Source organism: Dendropsophus ebraccatus, chromosome 15 (assembly GCF_027789765.1).
Source record: "Dendropsophus ebraccatus isolate aDenEbr1 chromosome 15, aDenEbr1.pat, whole genome shotgun sequence".
In the NCBI taxonomy this organism is placed as follows: domain Eukaryota; kingdom Metazoa; phylum Chordata; class Amphibia; order Anura; family Hylidae; genus Dendropsophus; species Dendropsophus ebraccatus.
Genome location: NC_091468.1, coordinates 43363850 through 43385778, shown reverse-complemented (window position 1 = coordinate 43385778; position 21929 = coordinate 43363850). Strand labels below are relative to the sequence as shown.

At 42.6% G+C, this 21929-nt stretch overlaps 2 protein-coding genes across 6 annotated transcripts in view; one reads left to right on the top strand and one right to left on the bottom strand.

The window, feature by feature from the left end:
- Positions 1–19341, top strand: part of FANCL (FA complementation group L) — a 66221-nt gene extending 46880 nt beyond the window's left edge. For 2 of the 3 annotated variants that reach the window (XM_069954610.1, XM_069954608.1), the window contains 3 exons: positions 4013–4129; positions 4927–4998; positions 11385–12633. In XM_069954610.1, coding sequence (XP_069810711.1) covers positions 4013–4129; positions 4927–4998; positions 11385–11420 — 225 coding nt within the window. In that variant the 3' untranslated portion in view covers positions 11421–12633. Of the gene's footprint in view, positions 1–4012; positions 4130–4926; positions 4999–11384; positions 12634–19251 lie in introns of those variants that run through there. The other variant, XM_069954609.1, reaches the window with a different exon arrangement.
- The window catches only part of VRK2 (VRK serine/threonine kinase 2), a 67800-nt gene continuing 55715 nt past the window's right edge, over positions 9845–21929 (bottom strand). For 2 of the 3 annotated variants that reach the window (XM_069954605.1, XM_069954606.1), the window contains exons 12-14: positions 15203–15301; positions 13398–13559; positions 9845–11688 (exon numbers count right to left, since the gene is read on the bottom strand). In XM_069954605.1, the coding sequence (XP_069810706.1) occupies positions 11479–11688; positions 13398–13559; positions 15203–15301 (471 nt within the window). In that variant the 3' untranslated portion in view covers positions 9845–11478. Of the gene's footprint in view, positions 11689–13359; positions 13560–15202; positions 15302–21929 lie in introns of all 3 variants that reach the window. The other variant, XM_069954607.1, reaches the window with a different exon arrangement.

Genomic DNA, 21929 nt, shown 5'->3' with positions numbered 1-21929 from the left:
TTCTTTATGAGTGCGTATTGTTCTGTATGGGTGTATATTGTTCTGTATGGGTGTATATTGTTCTGTATGGGTGCGTATTGTTCTGTATGGGTGCGTATTGTTCTGTATGGTTGCGTATTGTTCTGTATGGGTGTATATTGTTCTGTATGAGTGTAAATTGTTCTGTATGGGTGTTTATTGTTCTGTATGGGTGTATATTGTTCTGTATGGTTCTGTACAGGTGTATATTGTTCTGTATGGGTGTATATTGTACTGTATGTTCTGTATGGGTGTATATTGTGCTGTATGGTTCTGTATAGGTGTATATTGTTCTGTATAGGTGTATATTGTTCTGTATGGGTGTATATTGTTCTGTATGGTTCTGTATGAGTGCGTATTGTTCTGTATGGGTGTATATTGTTCTGTATGGGTGTATATTGTTCTGTATTGCTGTATATTGTTCTGTATTGCTGTATATTGTTCTGTATGGGTGCGTATTGTTCTGTATGGGTGCGTATTGTTCTGTATGGGTGCGTATTGTTCTGTATGGGTGCGTTTTGTTCTGTACGGGTGTATATTGTTCTGTATGGGTGTATATTGTACTGTATGTTCTGTATGGGTGTATATTGTTCTGTATGGGTGTATATGGTTCTGTATGAGTGTAAATTGTTCTGTATGGGTGTATATTGTTCTGTATGGGTGTATATGGTTCTGTATGAGTGTAAATTGTTCTGTATGGGTGTATATTGTTCTGTATAGGTGTATATTGTTCTGTATGGTTCTGTACAGGTGTATATTGTTCTGTATAGGTGTATATTGTTCTGTATGTGTGTATATTGTTCTGTATGGGTGTATATTGTTCTGTATGGGTGTATATTGTTCTGTATAGGTGTATATTGTTCTGTATAGGTGTATATTGTTCTGTATGGTTCTTTATGAGTGCGTATTGTTCTGTATGGGTGTATATTGTTCTGTATGGGTGTATATTGTTCTGTATGGGTGCGTATTGTTCTGTATGGGTGCGTATTGTTCTGTATGGGTGCGTATTGTTCTGTATGGGTGCGTATTGTTCTGTATGGGTGCATGTTGTTCTGTATGGTTCTGTATGACCGTATATTGTTCTCTATGAGTGTGTATCATTCTGTGTGTGGGGGCACAGCAGTCTGAAATGTGTGTGTGTGTGGGGGGGGGGGCAAAGCAGCCTGAAAAGGGGGGGGACCGCAGCCTGAAGGGGGGGCACAGCAGCCTGAAAGGGGGGGGGGGGCACAGCAGCCGGACGGGGGGCACAGCAGCCTGAAGGGGGGGCACAGCAGTCTGAAGTGTGTGTGTGTGTGGGGGGGGGGGGCACAGAAGCCTGAAAGGGGGGGGGGGGAGGGGCACAGCAGCCTGAAGGGGAGAACACAGCAGTCTGGGGGGAAGGCTCACACAGCAGCCTTAGGAGGTACATATCAACTACAGGTGCAGAGGGGCAATGCAGCCTGTGGAAGAGGGTGCAGCTATAGGGGGTAAAGGGCAGCAGCTACAAGGGGTTGGGGGAACAGATGCTAGTGTGTGTTTGCCTCTGTCAGCCCAGCCCAGCAGACAGCCCTCTCCTCTCTGTCCCGACCTCCTTCCTATCTACAACCCGAAGTACCTGCATTTATAGCCGCTGAGCACAGAGCAGGACACGTGGGGGATGGTCAGGAAGCAGGAGCCTTTAGCTGGAGGACGCTGTGTAGCTGGAGGTTAGCAGCCAGCCCAGCCTCCTCCTCTCCACACTGTGTAATACAGGAAGTCCCGAGCCAGGAGGAACATGGGACGGTACACAGGGGGCGGGGCTTAACGGGGCGGGGAGCAGCTTCAGCTGCAACTGGCATCACAGACCGGCCCTGCAGCACAGGCAGAGATGAGAGCGCTGGGGCGGTAAGCAGCCTCAGCGCGGCCCTGTAATGTACTGGGGAAGGCCGGCCCGGGGGCAGATGCCACCCTGCCCCCCGGCCCAGCCCGCCCCTGATGCTGGATGATTGTATATGAGCAGCAGTGTAATATGTAGATATCCTGTATAATATAGAGGAGGAGGAGGAGAAGACATAAGTAGTGTAGCAGTAACCTCTGTCCTCAGTGTGGTGTTTTCTCTCTGGGAGAAGATTGTGTGTTTTTCTTCAGTGTTCTATGGTTGCAGCTGTGTGTGTGTGCGTGCTATGGCTGCAGCAGGCTGTGTGTGTGTGTGCACGCCCTATGGCTGCAGCAGGCTGTGTGTATGTGTGCTATGGCCGCAGCAGGCTGTGTGTGTGTGGTGTGTGCTATGGCTGCAGCAAGCTGTGTGTGCTATGGCTGCAGCAGGCTGTGTATGTGTGCTATGGCTGAAGCACGCTGTGTGTGTGTGCTATGGCTGAAGCAGGCTGTGTGTGTGTGTGTGGGCTATAGCTGCAGCAGGCTGTGTGTGTGTGTGCGCGCGCACTATGGCTGCAGCAGGCTGTGTGTATGTGTGCTATAGCCGCAGCAGGCTGTGTGTGTGTGGTGTGAGCTATGGCTGCAGCAAGCTGTGTGTGCTATGGCTGCAGCAGGCTGTGTGTGTGTATGCTATGGCTGAAGCAGGCTGTGTGGGTGTGCGTGTATGCTATGGCTGCAGCAGGCTGTGTGTGTGTGCGTGCTATTGCGTGCCCCCACAGTGACCTTCTATATCACTATGTGTGACCCCTCTCTATATCACTATGACTGACCTCTATATTACAGGGATCTGGCAGTGTTAGCAGTGTTTCTTTAAGTATGGTGAATATTTAGTTAGAAACATAGAAGATTGTCAGCAGGAAAAGACCACCTGCTCCATCTAGTCTAGTTCTAAGTTGTTCAGGACATGGAGGCTGGAGACTGGCTGCATCCACTGCACACACAGGAGAAGCTTCCTTTGTATGTTTCAGAAGTCGCCTCAGGATCATGTAATACATTAGGGAGAAGCTGCTGAGCCAGTGTGATAGATAACTCCCCTGGTATATGACTGGCTATTTATGAAGGAGCAGGAGTCGGCAGTCTGAGTTGGTCCTGATAAAATTCAGGAGTCTGAGTCGGAGCTGCGACTTACCGACTCCACAGCCCTGCCAGAAATTCAGGCCCAGTCTCCTGAAGGCAGATATTCTGACTTGTCCTGATTGGAAAAAAAGAGACTAAACACAGGAATTCCGGCCAGTACAGAGAGTCACGGCTCAATGTGTCCATCAATCAATAACTGTCTTCTCTCTGTGAGCACTCAGATGGCCTGGGATACACAGGACTTCATGTTTTCTGACTGTTTCCTGTTTTTTGAGGGAAAAAAAAATGTCAAAAACAGCAAGTGCCATGTTTTCCATGATATCTAAAAAATAAATAATGAATGTATATTGCAAACTTGCTTTATATCACATCACTGTTGATTTACATTTCGAAAGTTATAATGACAGTGACACTTTAACTGCTAGTTAAAAGGTAGTAAAAAAGTAAGATAAATTAATCAGATAGACTTTCTGCTCTTTCAATTTTGTAGAAGCATCGAAAGGGGTGGGATTACAAACCAGCTCAAAGGGTAGACGAGAGAGAAAGGGAATCATTGTAATGCACCTTTGTTTTAATGCTGCCAGGGCTTTCTGCAAGTAGGATTAACAGAGGAAGCAAAGGACTATAGTTCTTATGAGCTCCCATCCCCTTACAGACACTGGCTTAGGGTCCATTTACACAGAAAGATTATCTGACAGATTATCTGCCAAAGATTTGAAGCCAAAGCCAGGAACAGACTATAAACTGAGATTAGGTCATAAAGGAAAGCCTGAGATTTCTCCTCTTTTCAAATCCATTCCTGGCTTTGGCTTCAAATCTTTGGCAGATAATCTGTGTAAATGGACCCAGATATATCAATCTATGTAAGACAAATACTGGTGTAATTTCATATATATATGCATATAAAGTAGCCTGTCAGTCAACATAGTGCGGTACTGTGGAGGCTACATATACCAGACTGCATTTTTAGCTGACAGTTCTGGTTTAATGTTCTACATTATATGACTTTTTCCCCTACTTTCAGGATTTTACTATGGACTGTGGAATATGCTATGCCTATAGGCTTGACTCCGCCATCCCAGAACAAGTTTGTGATGATCCCCACTGTGCACAGCCCTTTCATCAAGCCTGTTTATATGAGGTATGTGCCTGTTCAAAGGCACCAAAGTTTGAGAGCATGATTATCGAAGTATGGAGCTTTAACAATGGAAACATAAATGGAATAGAAATAGCAGAATTTCCCAGGGTCTTGACCCATTACTAAAATCACCCCAGTAACTTTATTTAAAATAGTTATACATCCGTGTCTGACCATGTAATATCAGTACCTTTATTTCTATAAGGCAAGGCAATGTAAATAATAACTGACTTCTGTAACTAAATAACGTTCTGCAGGAGGCTCTATGTTTGTGGGACTCTGCAAAGGGGTTGACCATGACTAATAAAGATTTTTCCAAAAACATTGCCTACAATTATGTGTGATATGACAGCTTAGTCCCACTCACTTTGAGTGTAACTTCAATACTAGAAAACAGTCATGTTTTTCTAATCCTGTTCAACCCCTTGAACTTATACATCGTCAACACACCTGTCTCTGGTCAGGCCAGGAAAGTAACATACACTACCACCATAAGTTTTGTTTATTACCCCCATACATTAATGTACTATACATTAGTAGTAATATGTATTTGATCCAGTTATACATAGGGATTCATAAACCAGTAGAACCAGTTCAACAAACAAACAAAAAAAAAAACATTGTAAAAATAAATAGCCGCAGAATAAGCTCTGCTCATAAGTTTGAAGTTCTGTGTGCTTATAGCCAAATACACCAATATCCAAATGTCAAAATACCTAATAAAGCTAGATTCAAAATTTTGCTTTTAAAGTATAATTGATAAAATATTAAGTAAAGGATGTATTTTTCCCCCTTTTTAGTGGTTAAAAGGTCTCCCCTCAAGTAGACAGAGCTTTAACATCATATATGGAGAATGCCCTTACTGCACTAAGGTAAGGTTTATTAACATCAGAGTCCACTGACACCTTTGCAGACTTGTGTTTCTTACAGTGTTTGTATTTGCATTATGGTTTTAACTTACAATATTATAGCTTTTAAGGCTATATATATAGAAAATAAGACATGTCTAACCTTTTAGTCTTCTTAAAATCTTATATCTGAATTAGGTTGAAGAGACTTGTTGCTTAACCCCTTAGTGACCGCCGATACGGCTTTCTACGGCGGTCACTAATGGGCCTTATTCTGCTGCCATCAGCTTTTTACGGCGATGGCAGAGAATAAGGCTGCGGGGCCGGGACGGCCCCCACCCCATCCCCCCGGCTACCGGAGGTAGCTGAGGGGTTGGGGCAGTGTGTGAGGTCCGTCCCGGCCCCCCCCCCTTACCGACGATCGCCGCTATTAACGTTATAGCGGCGGCCGTCGGTAAAGAGGATTACCGGTGCCGCCGCCACCTTTCATCTCCCCCCGCCGTGAATCTACGGCGGGGGGAGATGAAATAAGTGTATATCAGACCCCAGATCAGACCCCCCTAGTGCCCCGATAACTAACCCCCCTCCCCCGGCGGCCATCATTTCCAAGATGGCCGCCGCCATCGCTGTGCACAGCGATTAAAAAGTTAAAATGAATGAAAGCCCCATGCTCTCCGCCACCGGAGGTAGCGGAGAGCATGGGGCAGTCATCGGGGACCCCCCTGTGGGGTCCCGGTACAAGCGATCAGCGGTATATACTATATACCGCTGATCGCTTGTACCATGTGCTCCCGGCACTTTTTATCCCCTGTCACCATAAATGATTGGTGACAGGGGATAAAAAGTGATGTCCCCCCACCCCCCCAAGTCGCCCCCCACCCCCCCTGTCACCCCCGTCCCCGAGTCACCCTCCCTTCCCCATATACTCACCGGATCCACGGAGCTCCTTCCTCCTCGACGTCATGGCTGGTTATGAAGTGCGCATGCGCTTCACAACCAGCCAAGCTCTGAAAATTTAAAGTGACAGAGACCAATTTGGTCTCTGTCACTGAACTATGATTACTGTGATAGAAAATATCACAGTAATCATAGTAATACAGTGAAAATGAATGTATAAAGTACAAAAAGTGACAAACATACAAAAAAATAAAACACACACTTTTTATTATAGTAATAATTGCAGTTTACTCCCAAATTACCCCTAACCCCTCCCCAGATTACCCGTAACCACCGCACATTGCCCGTAACCACCGCACGTTGCCCGTAACCACCGCACGTTGCCCGTAACCACCGCACGTTGCCCGTAACCACCGCACGTTGCCCGTAACCACCGCAAATTGCCAGTGACCCCCTCCAGATTGCCCGTAACCACCCCAAATTACATGTACCCACCCCAGATTACCTATAAGCACTTCAGTTTATCAGTAACAATCCCAGATTGTCTGTAACCCTTCCAGGTTGCACATAACCCCCCCAGGTTCCCCGTAATCACGCCAGATTACATGTAACCCCCCCCAGATTGCACGTAACCACCGCGCGTTGCCTCTGACCACGCCACGATGCCTCTGACCACGCCACAATGCCTCTGACCACGCCACGATGCCTCTGACCACCGCACGTCGCCTCTGACCACCACACGTCGCCTCTGACCACCACACGTCGCCTCTGACCACCCCAAATTGCCAATGACCCCCTCCAGATTGCGGTGCCCATGTCAGATTACAGGTACCCACCCCAGATTGCCTATAAGAACTTCAGTTTATCCATAACCACCCCACATTGCCCGTAACCACCCCACGTTGCCCGTAACCACCCCAGATTGTCTGTAAGCACAGCAGGTTGCCCGTAACCAGCCCACGTTGCCTGTAACCACCCCAGATTGTCTGTAAGCACAGCAGGTTGCCCGTAACCACCCCACGTTGCCCGTATCCACCCCAGATTGTCTGTAAGCACTGCAGGTTGCCCGTAACCACCCCACGTTTCCCGTAACCATCCCAGATTGTCTGTAAGCACAGCAGGTTGCCCGTAACCAGCCCACGTTGCCCGTTACCAGCCCACGTTGCCTGTAACCAGCCCACGTTGCCTGTAACCAGCCCACGTTGCCTGTAACCAGCCCACGTTGCCTGTAACCACCCCACGTTGCCGTAACCACAGCAGGTTGCCCGTGACCACCACACGTTGCCCGTAACCACCCCGCATTGCCTGTAACCACCCCACGTTGCCTGTAACCACAGCAGGTTGCCCGTGACCACCCCATGTTGTCCGTAACCACCCCAGATTACCTGTAACCACCTCAGGTTGCCCATAACCACCCCTGGTTGCCCGTAACCACCCCACATTACCTGTAATCTCATTTTTTTTATTTTATTTTAGTAACTGCGCTATTCTAATAACCATTACTAGCTGCGGTTTTGCTCCTGTAAATTGGCGCTCCTTCCCTTCTGAGCCCTGCTGTGTGCCCATACAGTGGTTTATGCCCACATATGAGGTACCTTTTTACTCAGGAGAACCTGCGTTACAGATTTTGGGGTGAATTTTCTCTCCTGTTCCTCGTCAAATTGAGAAATTTCAAACTAAACCAACATATTATTGGAAAAATTCGAGTTTTTCATTTTTACTGGCCAATTTTGAATACTTTCCTCTAATACCTGTGGGGTAAAAATGGTCACCACACACCAAGATGAATTCTTTGAGGGGTGCTCTTTCCAAAATGTGGTGACTTTTGGGGGGAATCTATTCTGCTGACACTACAGGGGCTCTGCAAACGCACCTGGCGCTCAGAAACTTCTTCAGAAAAATCTGCACTAAAAATGCTAATTGGCGCTCCCTTCCTTCTGAGCCCGGCTGTGTGCCCATGCAGTGGTTTATGCCCACATATGGGGTACCATTCTACTCAGGAGAACCTGCTTTACATATATTGGGGTGACATTTCTCTCCTGTTCCTCGTGAAATTGAGAAATTTCAAACTAAAGGAACATATTATTGGAAAAATTCGAGTTTTTCATTTTTACTGTCTACTTTTGAATATTTTCCTCAAACACCTGTGGGGTCAAAATGCTCACCACACCCCAAAATAAATTCTTTGAGGGGTGCACTTTCCAAAATGGGGTGACTTATTGGGAGATTTTACTCTGTGGACACTACAGGGGCTCTGCAAACGCACCTGGCACTCGGAAACTTCTTCAGCAAAATCTGCATTGAAAAAGCTAATTGGCGCTCCTTCCCTTTTGAGCCCTCCTGTGTGCCCATACAGTGGTTTACGCCCACATATGGGGTACCATTGTACTCAGGAGAACCTGCGTAACAAATTTTGGGGTACTTTTTTCCTCTTGTTCCTCGTGAAATTGAGAAATTTCAAACTAAACGAACATATTATTGGAAGAATTCGAGTTTTTCATTTTTACTGTCTTCTTTTGAATACTTTCCTGTAATACCTGTGGGGTCAAAATGGTCACCACACACCAAGATGAATTCTTTGAGGGGTGTACTTTCCAAAATGGGGTGACTTATGGGGGGTTTTCTCTCTGCTGACACTACAGGGGCACTACAAACGCACCTGGCGCTCAGAAACTTCTTCAGCAAAATCTGCATTGGAAAAGCTAATTGGCGCTCCCTTCCTTCTGAGCCCTGCTGTGTGCCCATACAGTGGTTTACGCCCACATATGGGGTACCGTTGTACTCAAGAGAACCTGCATTACAAATTTTGGGGTGCTTTTTGTCTCATATTCCTTTTGAAAATGAGAAACTTTAATCTAAACGTATATATTATTGGAAAATTTAAATTTTCAATTTTTTTACTGCCTAATTGTGAATACTTTCCTCCAGCCCCTGTAGGGTTAAAATGCTCATTATACCCCTATATTAATTCTTTAAGGTGTGTAGTTTCCAAAATGGGGTCACTTATGGGGGTTTTCAGGATACCAGACTTCTAAATCCATTTAAAAAAAGAACTGGTCCCTAAAAAAATCAGTTTCACGAAAATGTGATAATTTGCTGATAAATTTCTAAGCCCCATAACACCCTAAAAAAGTAAAATATGTTTACCAAATTATGCCAGAATAAAGAAGACATATTGGTAATGTGACTTAGTAACTAATTTATGTGCTACGACTTTCTTTTTTTAGAAGCAGAGAATTTCAAAGTTCATAAAATGCAAATTTTTTAAATTTTTCATGATATTTTGATGTTTTTCACAAAAAACACACAAAGTAGTGACCAAATTTTGCCACTAACATAAAGTGCCATATGTCACGAAAAAACAATCTCAGAATCGCTAGCATACGTTAAAGCATCACTGAGCTATAAGAGCATAAAGTGAGACAGGTCAGATTTTGAAAAATTAGCCTGGTCATTAAGGCCCAAACTAGCTGCAGCACAAAGGGGTTAAAGGGTAACTATCAGCAGGTTAGACAAATCTAACCTGCTATGTCCCTATTGCACAAGAGACGCTGAGGAGGAGGGTACAGTATTGTCTCTTACCCTCTTCCTCAGCACGTTTCAGTGCAGTTATTCGTGTGCTCCACAGTCCGGTGAGATGTTAGGAGAACTGCATGCCCCCATAGCGTAGATCCGGCCCGCCTCTTTCTTATGATAATGACTAGCGCTATGGGGGCAGGCAGCGCTCCTAACGGGTGCCTCAGTGCTCCTAAAGGTTAGATTTGTCCAACTTGCTGATAGTTCCCCTTTAATGTTATGTGATTCCTGTATTGGAAGCTCTGGGTAGTAATGTTACTTGTTTTATTGACTAGACTAGCTGAACACTGGCATTACTACTAGAAGCTTTCCTCTTACACAAGTCCTTACCATCACCTATACTGTTAACTCAAGGGATCAGTTATGAAAGACCATTCACACAAAATTGTTTTGTCAATTTGCTTTTTATTTGATCAGATAAAACTGTAGACTTTTTTGCATCCAGTTTCGAGATGTTCCTCAAGGAACACAATTAAATATAAGAGCTATATAAAAATACTTCTTAGAAAAAAAAAAAATTTACCTTTGTGCACTCTTTATGTAAACTAGTCTAAGGGTAAATTCACACGGGCGTCTCGCACAAGAAATCCGCAGCTAATCCGCAATACACATATTATTCTTATTATTATTAATACGTGTATTGCGGATTAGCTGCGGATTTCTTATGCGAGACGCCCGTGTGAATTTACCCTAAAACAGACCTTTTATTTGGCATTGTTGGGTCCTGGTAGAGAATTCCAGTGTATGACCCAGGTACAACAGGGTAATGGGGCCAAATCTTTATTAAGAATTTATTAACACTTGATCTTGTAATCTTGATTATAACAACCAGATTGATTCATATTCACTGTTTGTATGCTCACTTGCTGAAAGTGTCACTGTTGGGGTTTTTTTGTTGTTGCAGAAATCAATAGTTCAGAAGATTTTAGGAAAGTGGAAATTGGGTTTATTAGGAAAATATGCCATTATCTACATTCAATAAGACTTTCCCCAGGTCCCCCCCCCCTCCTCTCTCTCATTCACTGCTCATTATAAGGAAATTTCGACTCTTTTACATCAGTCGAGCCCTGTGTAATTTATGGAGAGGGGAGGGGGGAAGAGGGAGATTAGTCGCCAGCAGAGAACAAAGGATTACACAGTGGGAGCTGTGTGAAAGCCGGTATTCAGAGGTCAGTGCTGACTTCAGAGGAGATAGTCAGCCTGGTGATGTAGCTGTAAATTAACTCTTTGTTGTCCTGTTTTGGTGCCTTATCTCCCTCCACCCCTCCCCTCTCCATAGAAAACTATGAAGATGGGGGAGAGCTTCAAACTGCTTTTTCATGATAAAAATGCATTTTTCGGCTAATAAACCCCAATCACAAAGTTTTTTTTAAAATCACCTGTACGATTGATTTCTGTAAAAAAATTTAAACGACAATGACACTAACTGATCCAAGGGACAGCATTTGCCATGACACTTTAGATATGCTCACATGCACGATGTCGGCTGATCGTTGTCTTTCAACATGTTGAAAGACTAACGACTAGGATAGCAACGATTTGCTGCCTTCGCTCCATGCAATAGGAGCAGCGGCAGCAGACTGCTGCTATCTCCTATGGGCTATCGTTAGATCGCCTGGGGAGCCCCCCTCGCAGTTCCTGCTCTTACTGTAGGGGCATGTAATTGCGCTGGCAGCGAGCTGCGAATGAGGAGTAAGCGAGCGCTGACCTGATAGGTCGGTGCTCGCTTGCTCCCGCTGATCGCTCTGTGTAATAGGGGCTTAAATGTAGCACTTGGTAAGAATTATGTTATGCTTTACCTGCCCACCATAATATTTAATGTCCTGCTTGTTGTGTATGCTTTATCTTAAATGTAAATTCTCTTCATAAAATTGTATCCTTGGCTATATATTCCCATGTTATTACATCACTGCATATATTAAATATTTCATTTTCAGCCAATCACCCTGAAGCTACTTAATAAGCCATTTTGACTGTGTCGGAAATATAGCGGATATCAAGCAATTGAGAAAGATGGAGAAGAGTTCATCATCACAGTACATATATTAGATAATAGATCATCAGTACAAGAACTGGAACAGCAAAACCGTATTTATATATATCTTGACGATCCTGACTGTGAAGGTCTGGTTCATTCAAAGACATCTGCCTTCTCTTTAAGTCTTTACTAGCATCTATATACTCTGGACTGTTATCTGCTGCTACTTTGTAGTCTGGAGTAGCACCAATATTCCACGCTTTCTGAAATTAAACATATAGAACATGAAATTATTTTTAAGAACAGAAAAGCAATACCACATGAATGTATATCTTGGTTTGCTATATCATCTGTTGTACAAAAAAACAAAGCAGACCTGTCAGTAGCTTTTTCTTGACTAAAGCAAACACAGAGAAGAGGCTTCTTACCCTGAATCAGGTGATACGACTCTTATTTAAATCTATCGCTCTGGCGCTGAGATATAAGCTTTAGGTTTATACACATCAGGAGATGAAGCCTGTCAACCTAACAAGAGTGGGTGATTATACCGTATGCAGGCATCTGGGTGTTAGGAAGGAAGGGTCTTGATGTTGCTGTGCTAAAGCTTATATCTGAGCGCTGGAGCGATGGATTGAATTAAGAGATCATATCTCCTGATTCAGGGTAAAAAGCCTTATCATACAGATATCTTAACTTTAGCCATCAAAAAGCTGTTGATTGGTTTGCTTTAAAAGGATTGCCCAAGCATGACCATGCTCCATTCTGACAGGAGACTCGGGACCCCATGTGTGGTGTGATCTTGCAGTCATACTTCCTTCTTTATCCCTCACCAAGCCCCACCACCGCACACCCACTTGTTACCTACATTTGGTATTATAGGATGTCTCTTTCCCGCTAACACTTTATTTTAGAACATGTCACAGTATATACATAAAAATTGTGATAATGTCTTAAAAAAAAAAATAAAAAATCATATTCTAGCAGTCACAAGAAAACAAATGCAAGAATCTATCTGTGATCACAAGACGGGAAATAAAAGCGTGCACTGGGATACCTTAGTGGTTATGACTTTTTATTATGATGGTGTCCAACCCCTTTACTTTATGTCACAGAATCAGCGGTGTGGCTTTTATTTTTACAGAGTGTATGATGGATCTGTTATAATTCTATAAGGTTTATGAGTCTGTAAGGTTTCTATTTGTTATATAGAGCAGCATGCTATGTCTCTGACCATAATAAAAAAAACTATAGAAATGTGGGGGTGTAGAGAAAGTCTTATTGTTTTATAAGGTGAATCTCCATTATTGCTGTTTTCTATTGCTGTACTTAAAAGGGAACCTGTCACCCCTGGACAGCCCCCGAACTCACCCTACCCCTGACTACCCCCCCATATTTACCCCATCCTGCCAGTCCCGCCACAGATATGAACGTCCGCTTATCTGCGCTTAGTATGCAAATGAGCGGAGATGAGTCCGAAATCCATAGAAAATGACTGTGATTTCCTATTGACGTTGGATTCATCTCCACTTATGCACGTATCGAGGGCGAAGACGGGTGGGCGGTTGTATCTCTGCTGCGGGACTGGCATCAGGAGCCGGAGTGGCAGGATGAATTAAGTATGGGGGGCGTCCAGTGGTGACAGGTTCCCTTTAAGATGAACACATGGGGAGTATACTTTTTGCTGGGTTTTGCGCCAATCTTTTGGCGCGTGGCACTTTGTGTCAAAATTAGGAAACTCAACATTTCCCTGGAAATTACCTGAATACCCAATATTGGGGGATTATTTAAAATAAAGTCTGATTTATTTATTTATTTTGGTGCACAAGTAAACATTGGAAACAGAGATTTTGGCCAGGGTAAATGTTTACCAAGCACCAAATAAATGACAGTGTGTGTTCTTTGATATATAAGAAAAATACATAAACAGACTTTACCAGAGATTTCATTTATTCCCCCCATGGTCTGGATTTACCATTGGTTTACGGATACTTGGTGTGTCGGAGAAGAAATCTGCATTGGTTGTTCTCTGTAAGTTGCTAGATGCATTTTTCACACTACTGGAACCACACTGTGGATCATATTCCTTGCCATCATTATTTGTGGACACTTTTAGAGCTGTTGTCTTAGAATACTTCTGTTGAGAAAAAAATATATATATATTTTACAAGATCATGTTTTTTAACCCCTTTGTGCTGCAGCTAGTTTGGGCCTTATTGTCCAAGCTCATTTTTCAAAATCTGACCTGTCTCACTTTATGCAGTTATATTTTCGTGATGGTAGCGATTCTGAGACAAATTTTTTCAGGAAGATGTATAGTTTTTATTCATTATCTTACATGCCGCTGTGACTTGACAGAGGCATTTAATGAGTTAAAGCACCTGGAGCGATAAATCACTGCTCCGGGTAGTTGGAGCAGGAGCTTGTCATGCAGACGGGTGATCTCCTGTAATGTCAGCGCAGGAGCATCAAGCAAAGGAGATTAAAAAAAAAGTGTATATGTCATATAACTCTAGGCACACCCCAATAAATAAGGAGTATGAATCAATACTTAAATAAACACAAATATTTAGATACACAAGATTAACAGCAAGCCCTTAACCCAATTAAAAACATCTTACCTGGTTTAAGTTTCTAAGGTCAGAATAAAGCCCACTAGTGACCGCTGTAGAAAGCCGTATCTGCGGTCACTAAGGGGTTAAAGTACATCTACATGTATCACAGTACCCAAGGGTGAAAACGAAAGCCATCGGCTGCATGTAGTGGTAAAGCAGATCTTATAGCACAAAAGGGATGTTATATGGAATTTATTAGGAGGTTAGACCATGTTAAGCTGCTGGCATAGGAGCACGTTACAATGAATATAGTATTACCTTTTATATGTCCCTGCTGTGCTGGTGTCCTGGAAAATTCTGTTTTATTACTATGCAAATTAGGCTGTTTGGTGCCCTGGGGCATTACTTTACCATTAGGTGCACCAATAAGCTGTAACAATGCCTCATGAATAGGGATAAGCAAATTTACAGTACTAGCAAAGCGCTTCGCTAGGCTCTGCAGTCGGCTTGTCAGCAGACAGTCTTTGACCTCTGTGCCGCTCCTCTCCTGGGGCCTGGAAAAGCATGATTCAGTCTTGGGAAAGTGGGAGAAGTTAGGACTGGATCCAGCTTTTCCAGGCACCTGGATTTTAAAGACTGTTGGCTGACAAGCTGACCACTGAGCCTAGCGATGTATTCTGCTTGTACTTTAAATTCGCTAATCATGAATATTGAGACACCTCTCTCACCTGCATGGTAACTAGCACAAGACTGCATTATAACTGTAATCTGAAAACAGCTAAAGGCTGTATTAGATGGCCCGACCCATGGGGTATGCAAGCCCATTACACAACACGACAAGCTTATCAAGCCTATTACACAACACAATATTCAAGCTGCTAGGGCTTCATGGACATTGCTAGAGATGTACTTGCAGCTCTTTGCTTTAATAAGCAGTCAGCCTATTACACAGAGACATGCGTCCAGCAGCAGATAATCTTTTGACAGGTTTAAGGTCTGCGGTCAGCTGACGATCAAGCGTTTGCTTACTCATCAGCTGATAGCCTTTTCTATTACACTGTAAGATATTTGGCTGATGGTCTCTCCGTGCAATAGGGTCTTAACACTCTACCTATACTGCTCACTGCAGGCTTGCCAAACAGTAGATGATATGGCTGAAAAACCAGTGGGATGTTAAAACCATCAGTGAGCTAGTATTACAGAACTAGTAATGGAGATCAGATACCTTTGTTGTTCTTGGGGAAAGGCTTGGGTTTATTGGGATGCTGTTCCTCATCTGTTCAACATTGTCTTCAGTCTTGTTCACATATTTCCGTACATCTGGCTGTGGACAAAATGGAAGAGAAAATGTGAAGCCTGCTATATACTATAGAAGGACACTTTATAAATTAAACAAGCTGAATATTATTACACTAACAGACAACTCTATAGATCAAGTGCCTGTTTGCAATGTCGTAAAGGTATTGGATGTGTACACAGTTTGATAAACACCAGAATGACCATCTTTACATAGGTAAATGGTAATGTTGTAAGGCTCTTCATGTTGGGCCCCACATTTGGCATAAACATCAAATGTATCCATATGGCTTCACTCACCTAACAGAGGCTAAAGAAGTGTTTAGCTAGGTTTCCACACTGTTGTTTTCTGGAAAAGAACGGACGCTGATTGCAGCACCGGCATTGCACTAAATTCAATGCAATGCCGCCCGTTGTGTTCCCACTTCATTATCTTAACGTCCGTTCCTTAGAACAGATGTTAAAAAATGCCTATTATTTCTAACAGCGTCCGGAAACAATAGCTGTTCACACATTGTAAAGTATGGCCGGCGGCCATACTTTACATTGTAGTCTGTGTTTAATTGAATTGCGGGTACACCCTCACCCTGCAGGTACATGCCGAACGCTGCCCATACATTTTAATTAGGCTGGGTTCACACTATGTATATTTGAGGCTGTATTTGGTCCTCATGTCAGGTCCTCATAGCAACCAAAACCAGGAGTGGATTGAAAACACAAAGGATCTGTTCACATATTGTTGAAATTGAGTGTATGGCCGCCATTTAACGGTAAATAACTATCATTATTTCAATATAACAGCCGTTGTTTTAAAATAACAGCACATATTTGCCATTAAATGGCGGCCATCCACTCAATTACAACATAATGTGAACAGATCATTTCTGTGTTTTCAATCCACTCCTGGTTTTGGTTGCTATACAGCCTCAAACATACAGCCTCAAATATACGTAGTGTGAACATAGCCTAAAGGAGTTATCCAGCGCTACAAAAACATGGGCCCTTTCTTTCAGAGACAACACTGCTCTTGTCTCCAGTTCAGAAGTGGTTTGCAATTAAGCTCCATTCACTTCAATGGCACTGAGTTACAAAACCTGCACCCAAACTGGAGACAAGAGTGATACTGTGTTTGGAAGAAAGTGGCCATGTTTTTGTACCACTGGATAACCTCTTTAATGTGATTTGAAGAAAAGCCTAAGCTGTATATAAGCTCAATACCATCAGTGATGATTGGTTTTATGACATCAGAATTATAATAGCTAAGCAAAAAAAAAAAAACTCTACTAGCATTACAACAAAATTCATTAAGATTCCCCTATTCTTGCTCAGTTGTCATATTTTAATAACCCTGTAATAATGGAGATACTTCGGAGATTAATTGTTCACAGTTTGAGAAAAACAGGGAAATGGTTTTAGTGCTTGTTTTATTAATGTGACCTTTACTGTTCAAAAATGTGGTATGGAAATACGTTAAGGTACCTACACTAGAGCTAGCTCTAGAGATAGTAGTAAGTTTCTATCCATCTTATTTTTTTACTGTTTGAATGCAGTTCCCATCTTATATTTTTGCTGTGTTTTTAACTGTTTACATTCCATCACATTACATGAGGCTCCAAAAACATCAGTTTAAAAACATCTGAAACTCTCAAACTTCTAATAATGATTCTGCATTTATATAACGCCATCTGATTCCGCAGAACTTTACATAACTTTGCCAATTTGGTCCCTATTAGGGCTCACAATCTAAAATCTTCTCTTGACGTTTTAACCCTTAGAGGACCGGGCCAATTTAAATTTTTGCGTTTTCGTTTCTCCCTCCTTGTGCTTAAAAGGCCACAGCACTTGCATTTTTTCACCTAGAAACCCACATGAGCCCTTATTTTTTGCGTCATTAATTGTACTTTGCAATGAATGACCGGCTGAATTTTTGCATAAAGTACACTGCGAAACCAGAAAAAAATTCAAAGTGTGGTGAAATTGAAAAAAAGAAAAAAGACATTTATTTTATTTGGGGTTTTTTCGTTTTTACGCTGTTGGCCCTGGGGTAAAACTGACTTGTTATATATGTTCCTCAAGTCGTTACGATTATGATGATATGTAACATGTATAACTTTTCTTTTATCCGATGGCCTGTAAAAAATACAAACCATGGTTAATATAGGTTTCTAAAAATCGCTCTATTCCCAGGCTTATAGCGCTTTTATCCTTTGGTCTATGGGGCTGTGTGAGGTGTAATTTTTTGCGCCATGATGTGTTCTTTCTATCGGTACCTTGATTACGCATATACGACTTTTTGATCACTTTTTATTACAATTTTTCTGGATTTGATGCGACCAAAAATGCGCAATTTTGCACTTTGGGATTTTTTGGCGCTTACGTCATTTACCGTGCGAGATCAGGAATGTGATTAATTAATAGTTCGGGCGATTACGCACGAGGCGATAGCAAACATGTTTATTTATTTATTTTTATTTATAACCTGGGAAAAGGGGTCGATTCTGACTTTTATTAGGGGAGGGGGCTTTTTACTAATAAACACACTTTTATTTTAACTTTTACACTTATACTAGAAGCCCCCCTGGGGGACTTCTAGTATAGGTGCACTGATCTCTCATTGAGATCTGTGCTGCATAGATTTGCAGCACAGATCCATGAGATAGGCACATTGATTGCTTCCGGCTGATGCAGCCGGAAGCAATCGAGTGTCGAGCCGGGATCAGCGCCATTACGGCGCTGACCCCGGAAGGGGTAAGATGTGTGGATCGCTCCTCCGGGACGTCCTCCCCACTAGACAGCAGGGAACGGCTGCATACGGTAATCGGCATCCGATTACTGTATTAGCGGGCACGGCGATCGGACCGTGCCCGCTAATACCTGCGGTCCCGGGCTACGAGCGGCACCCAGGACATCGGCGGTTCAGATTGCGGCCCCGCTCTGAACGCGGTGAGGCGGCCCTGGACGTACGGGTACGTCCAGGGTCGCCTAAGGGTTAAAAGATGTGATTGGTTGCATCTGAGTGGTCATACCCTGACCATTTCTAAAAACATGCTGCACGAGACAAGCTCCAAAGACTTACAGTGGAACTTGTTTTGTGTAGTGAAAACAAGATCACAGTATGCTGGCAGAGAAGAGCACAACCACACGCTTCTCCTGGCTCAATTTAGATATTAATGCAATTTTTTTTAGTATTTTTTTTTATCCTTAGGATATGGACACAAAATAAAAAGTATAGAAAAACCCTAGCAGAACTCTTTTCTGTGGATCCATTTCTAACATTCTGTTATCAAATCTGAGAAATACATAAAGAATTATATGTATCACTGGGTTTCACGCGACGTGAGTAGGTCATCAGAAACATGGTTGGGTTGGGATTTGCAGTAATATGGACACAAATTTTTTTGCGTGAAACTGGCCTGAGAAAGTTTATCTCCTGTTTTGCTTTTTTCCTATATATATATATATATATATATATATATATATATATATATATATATATTTATTTATTTTTTTTTTTTTTTTTTTTTTTTTTTTTTTTTTTTTTTTTTTTTTTGCTTAATTATGCATGGTGGGTGGGACATGTGCACTATAAATGGTTTTTAACTATTAAAAGAAACAGACTACACACCTGGGAAACACTGTTATCATCTGAGTAACACAAATGGCTTTTTTTATACCACAATATACAGTTAATTGGGGATTTGCAGCCAAAATACAGCCTGTTATTTTTAGTCTCTAATCTTTCTCCAATACAAAGAATAATTCTCGTAAAAATAAAAACTCAGCATTTTTTTCAAATGTCCACATTAATTTATTATTAACCTTTGCTGGGAAAGAATCCAGAAGTCTCCAGGTTTTAAATTCATATTCATAAACCTGTGGCCATTCATAGTAAGTTTTCTTCCATATCAATGAGCCTAATTAATATGAAAAAGAATTATGAAATGTGATTTTAATCACTACATTTGCTTTTCCATGCAGGTTATCTGACCTTTTCTGTGGAAGACGGCAGTAACACTCCTTGTGACTGATTATATGTATTAAACTCTGGCATTCAGCTTAAAATAAGAATGTTCACAGTCTATCTTGTCTTTACTGTATATGAATATATTAATGCTGTGGGTTTTAACTCTACGTCTCACTGCCGTGACTCAACTGCCTTGTATGAGTAGGGGAGATCCTGAAGACATGTCCTGGTAAAGCTTTCGCTATGTATGCTTTCGAGGAAGCCCTAGTATAATTGTATAATCATGGATATACCCTCACCGGCCACTTTATTAGGTACACCTGTCCAACTGCACATTACCACTTAATTTCTAATCAGCCAATCACATGGCGGCAACTCAGTGCATTTAGGCATGTAGACATGGTCAAGACAATCTCCTGCAGTTCAAACCGACCATCAGTATGGGGAAGAAAGGTGATTTGAGGGGCTTTGAACGTGGCATGGTTGTTGGTGCCAGAAGGGCTGGTCTGAGTATTTCAGAAACTACTGATCTACTGGGATTTTCACGCACAACCATCTCTAGGGTTTACAGAAAATGGTCCGAAAAAGAAAAAACATCCAGTGAGCGGCAGTTCTGTGGGCGGAAATGCCTTGTTGATGCCAAAGGTCAGAGGAGAATGGGCAGACTGGTTCGAGCTGATAGAAAGGCAACAGTGACTCAAATAGCCAACCGTTACAACCAAGGTAGGCAGAAGAGCATCTCTGGACGCACAGTACATCGAACTTTGAGGCAGATGGGCTACAGCAGCAGAAGACCACACCGGGTGCCACTCCTTTCAGCTAAGAACAGGAAACTGAGGCTACAATTTGCACAAGCTCATCGAAATTGGACAGTAGAATATTGGAAAAACTTTGCCTGGTCTGATGAGTCTCGATTTCTGCTTGAACATGACAATGAGTTCACTGTACTCAAATGGCCTCCACAGTCACCAGATCTCAATCCAATAGAGCATCTTTGGGATGTGGTGGAACGGGAGATTCGCATCATGGATGTGCAGCCGACAAATCTGCGGCAACTGTGTGATGCCATCATGTCAATATGGACCAAAATCCCTGAGGAATGCTTCCAGCACCTTGTTGAATCTATGCCACGAAGAATTGAGGCAGTTCTGAAGGCAAAAGGGGGTCCAACCCGTTACTAGCATGGTGTACCTAATAAAGTGGCCGTTGAGTGTATATCAGTCCAATAAAGTACTACCAGCACATTTTGTAACGCGGTAAGAATACTGTGATTTATGTTACTTTTTTCATACATTTTCGGTCTCCATCCTGTCCTCTGATATCACAGGACCCCTAATCAGGAATGAGGGAATTTACAGTAGGGGGGAAGCAAAGTGCTTCCGCTCCCTCTCAGGTGCCAGAAAAAGCTGGATTCAGACCTGGGAAACTGGGAGAAGTTTCCCAGGACTGGATCCAGCTTTTCCTGGTACCCAAAGCAGAGCGGCACAGACTTCAAAGACAGCAACTTGACAAGCTGCCAGACAATCCTAACAAAGGGCCTCACTTCGTTTCTACTGTAAATTTGCTCATCCCCACCCCTAATGACACTCATTCCCATAGCAATCTATTCTGTTGACTTGAAATCTTCTGTTCATTTCTATGAGATGTTGAATGCTAGTTTCAAAGAACAGCATTAAAGAAAGTCACCTCTGGCCCACAGAGTAGAAGAGTCTCATTGGGGGTTGCCTGGTCTTAAAGGACAGAGGCGGCTGAAATTATGTGAATAGAACACTAAAAGCATTTATCATTCGGCATAAATAAGCTGCAAATGTTTGCATTTGCCCCTTTAGGTTGTGCCTACCACTTTTAAAAGTGGATAGAGCATGACAATGGGTCGCCACCACAGATTGCATTTACTATAACGTAGTAACGTATGCGAAAACGTAGCGTTGGGTGAATTGGCTTGTGGGACACACGCACCGATGTATGTATTACATTTAGTTATTCCTTTTTGTAGGCAGTATTGGGGTTTCCTCACTTTTTTTGGTATTAAGAGAATTTTTTTCCCACCAAAGTGCCGGGAAAAAGGCGGCTGAACATAACATGCACCTCCCTGGCTCCAGTGCTGGGGTCTGCTGTCCTCCACTCCGGTTCCCTGGCTGCTTCCAGGTTCCTCGTCATGTGTCAGGCCCGCTCAACCAGTCAGCAGCCAAGGCATTGCAACATGTCCTCCTGCAAACGTTCTGTACTGCTTTTTGCATCTAAGGCGCACACTGCAATTTTTGCAAAAAAAATAAAATAAAAAAATAGACGAAAGAGCTGATACATTTGTGTGCATCCATTTTGATCCCTTTTTCCATTATAAAAATTATTTTAAAAAAAGTTTTGCAATTTTTTTTTTTTTCATTTTTTTTTATAATGGAAGTCAATGGCAAAATGGATGCTCACAAATGCATGTTTTTTTTTTTTGCATTAAATGGATTGCAAAAACGCAGTTTGAACCCAACCTTAGTTTTATGATTTTTTATTTATTGTTTATTAATAAAGTATTTATTATTGTGGTCATGTCAAAGACATATCAAAAGTTTTGATCAGTTGGGGGTCAGAACTCCCAGCTCCATGTCACATCACCTAAACGGGCTTCCAATGTAAGTATGGAGATTAAAGAGTGGGGAGAGGCGGACCATCTTCCCTTTCATGGCCGATAAGTTTA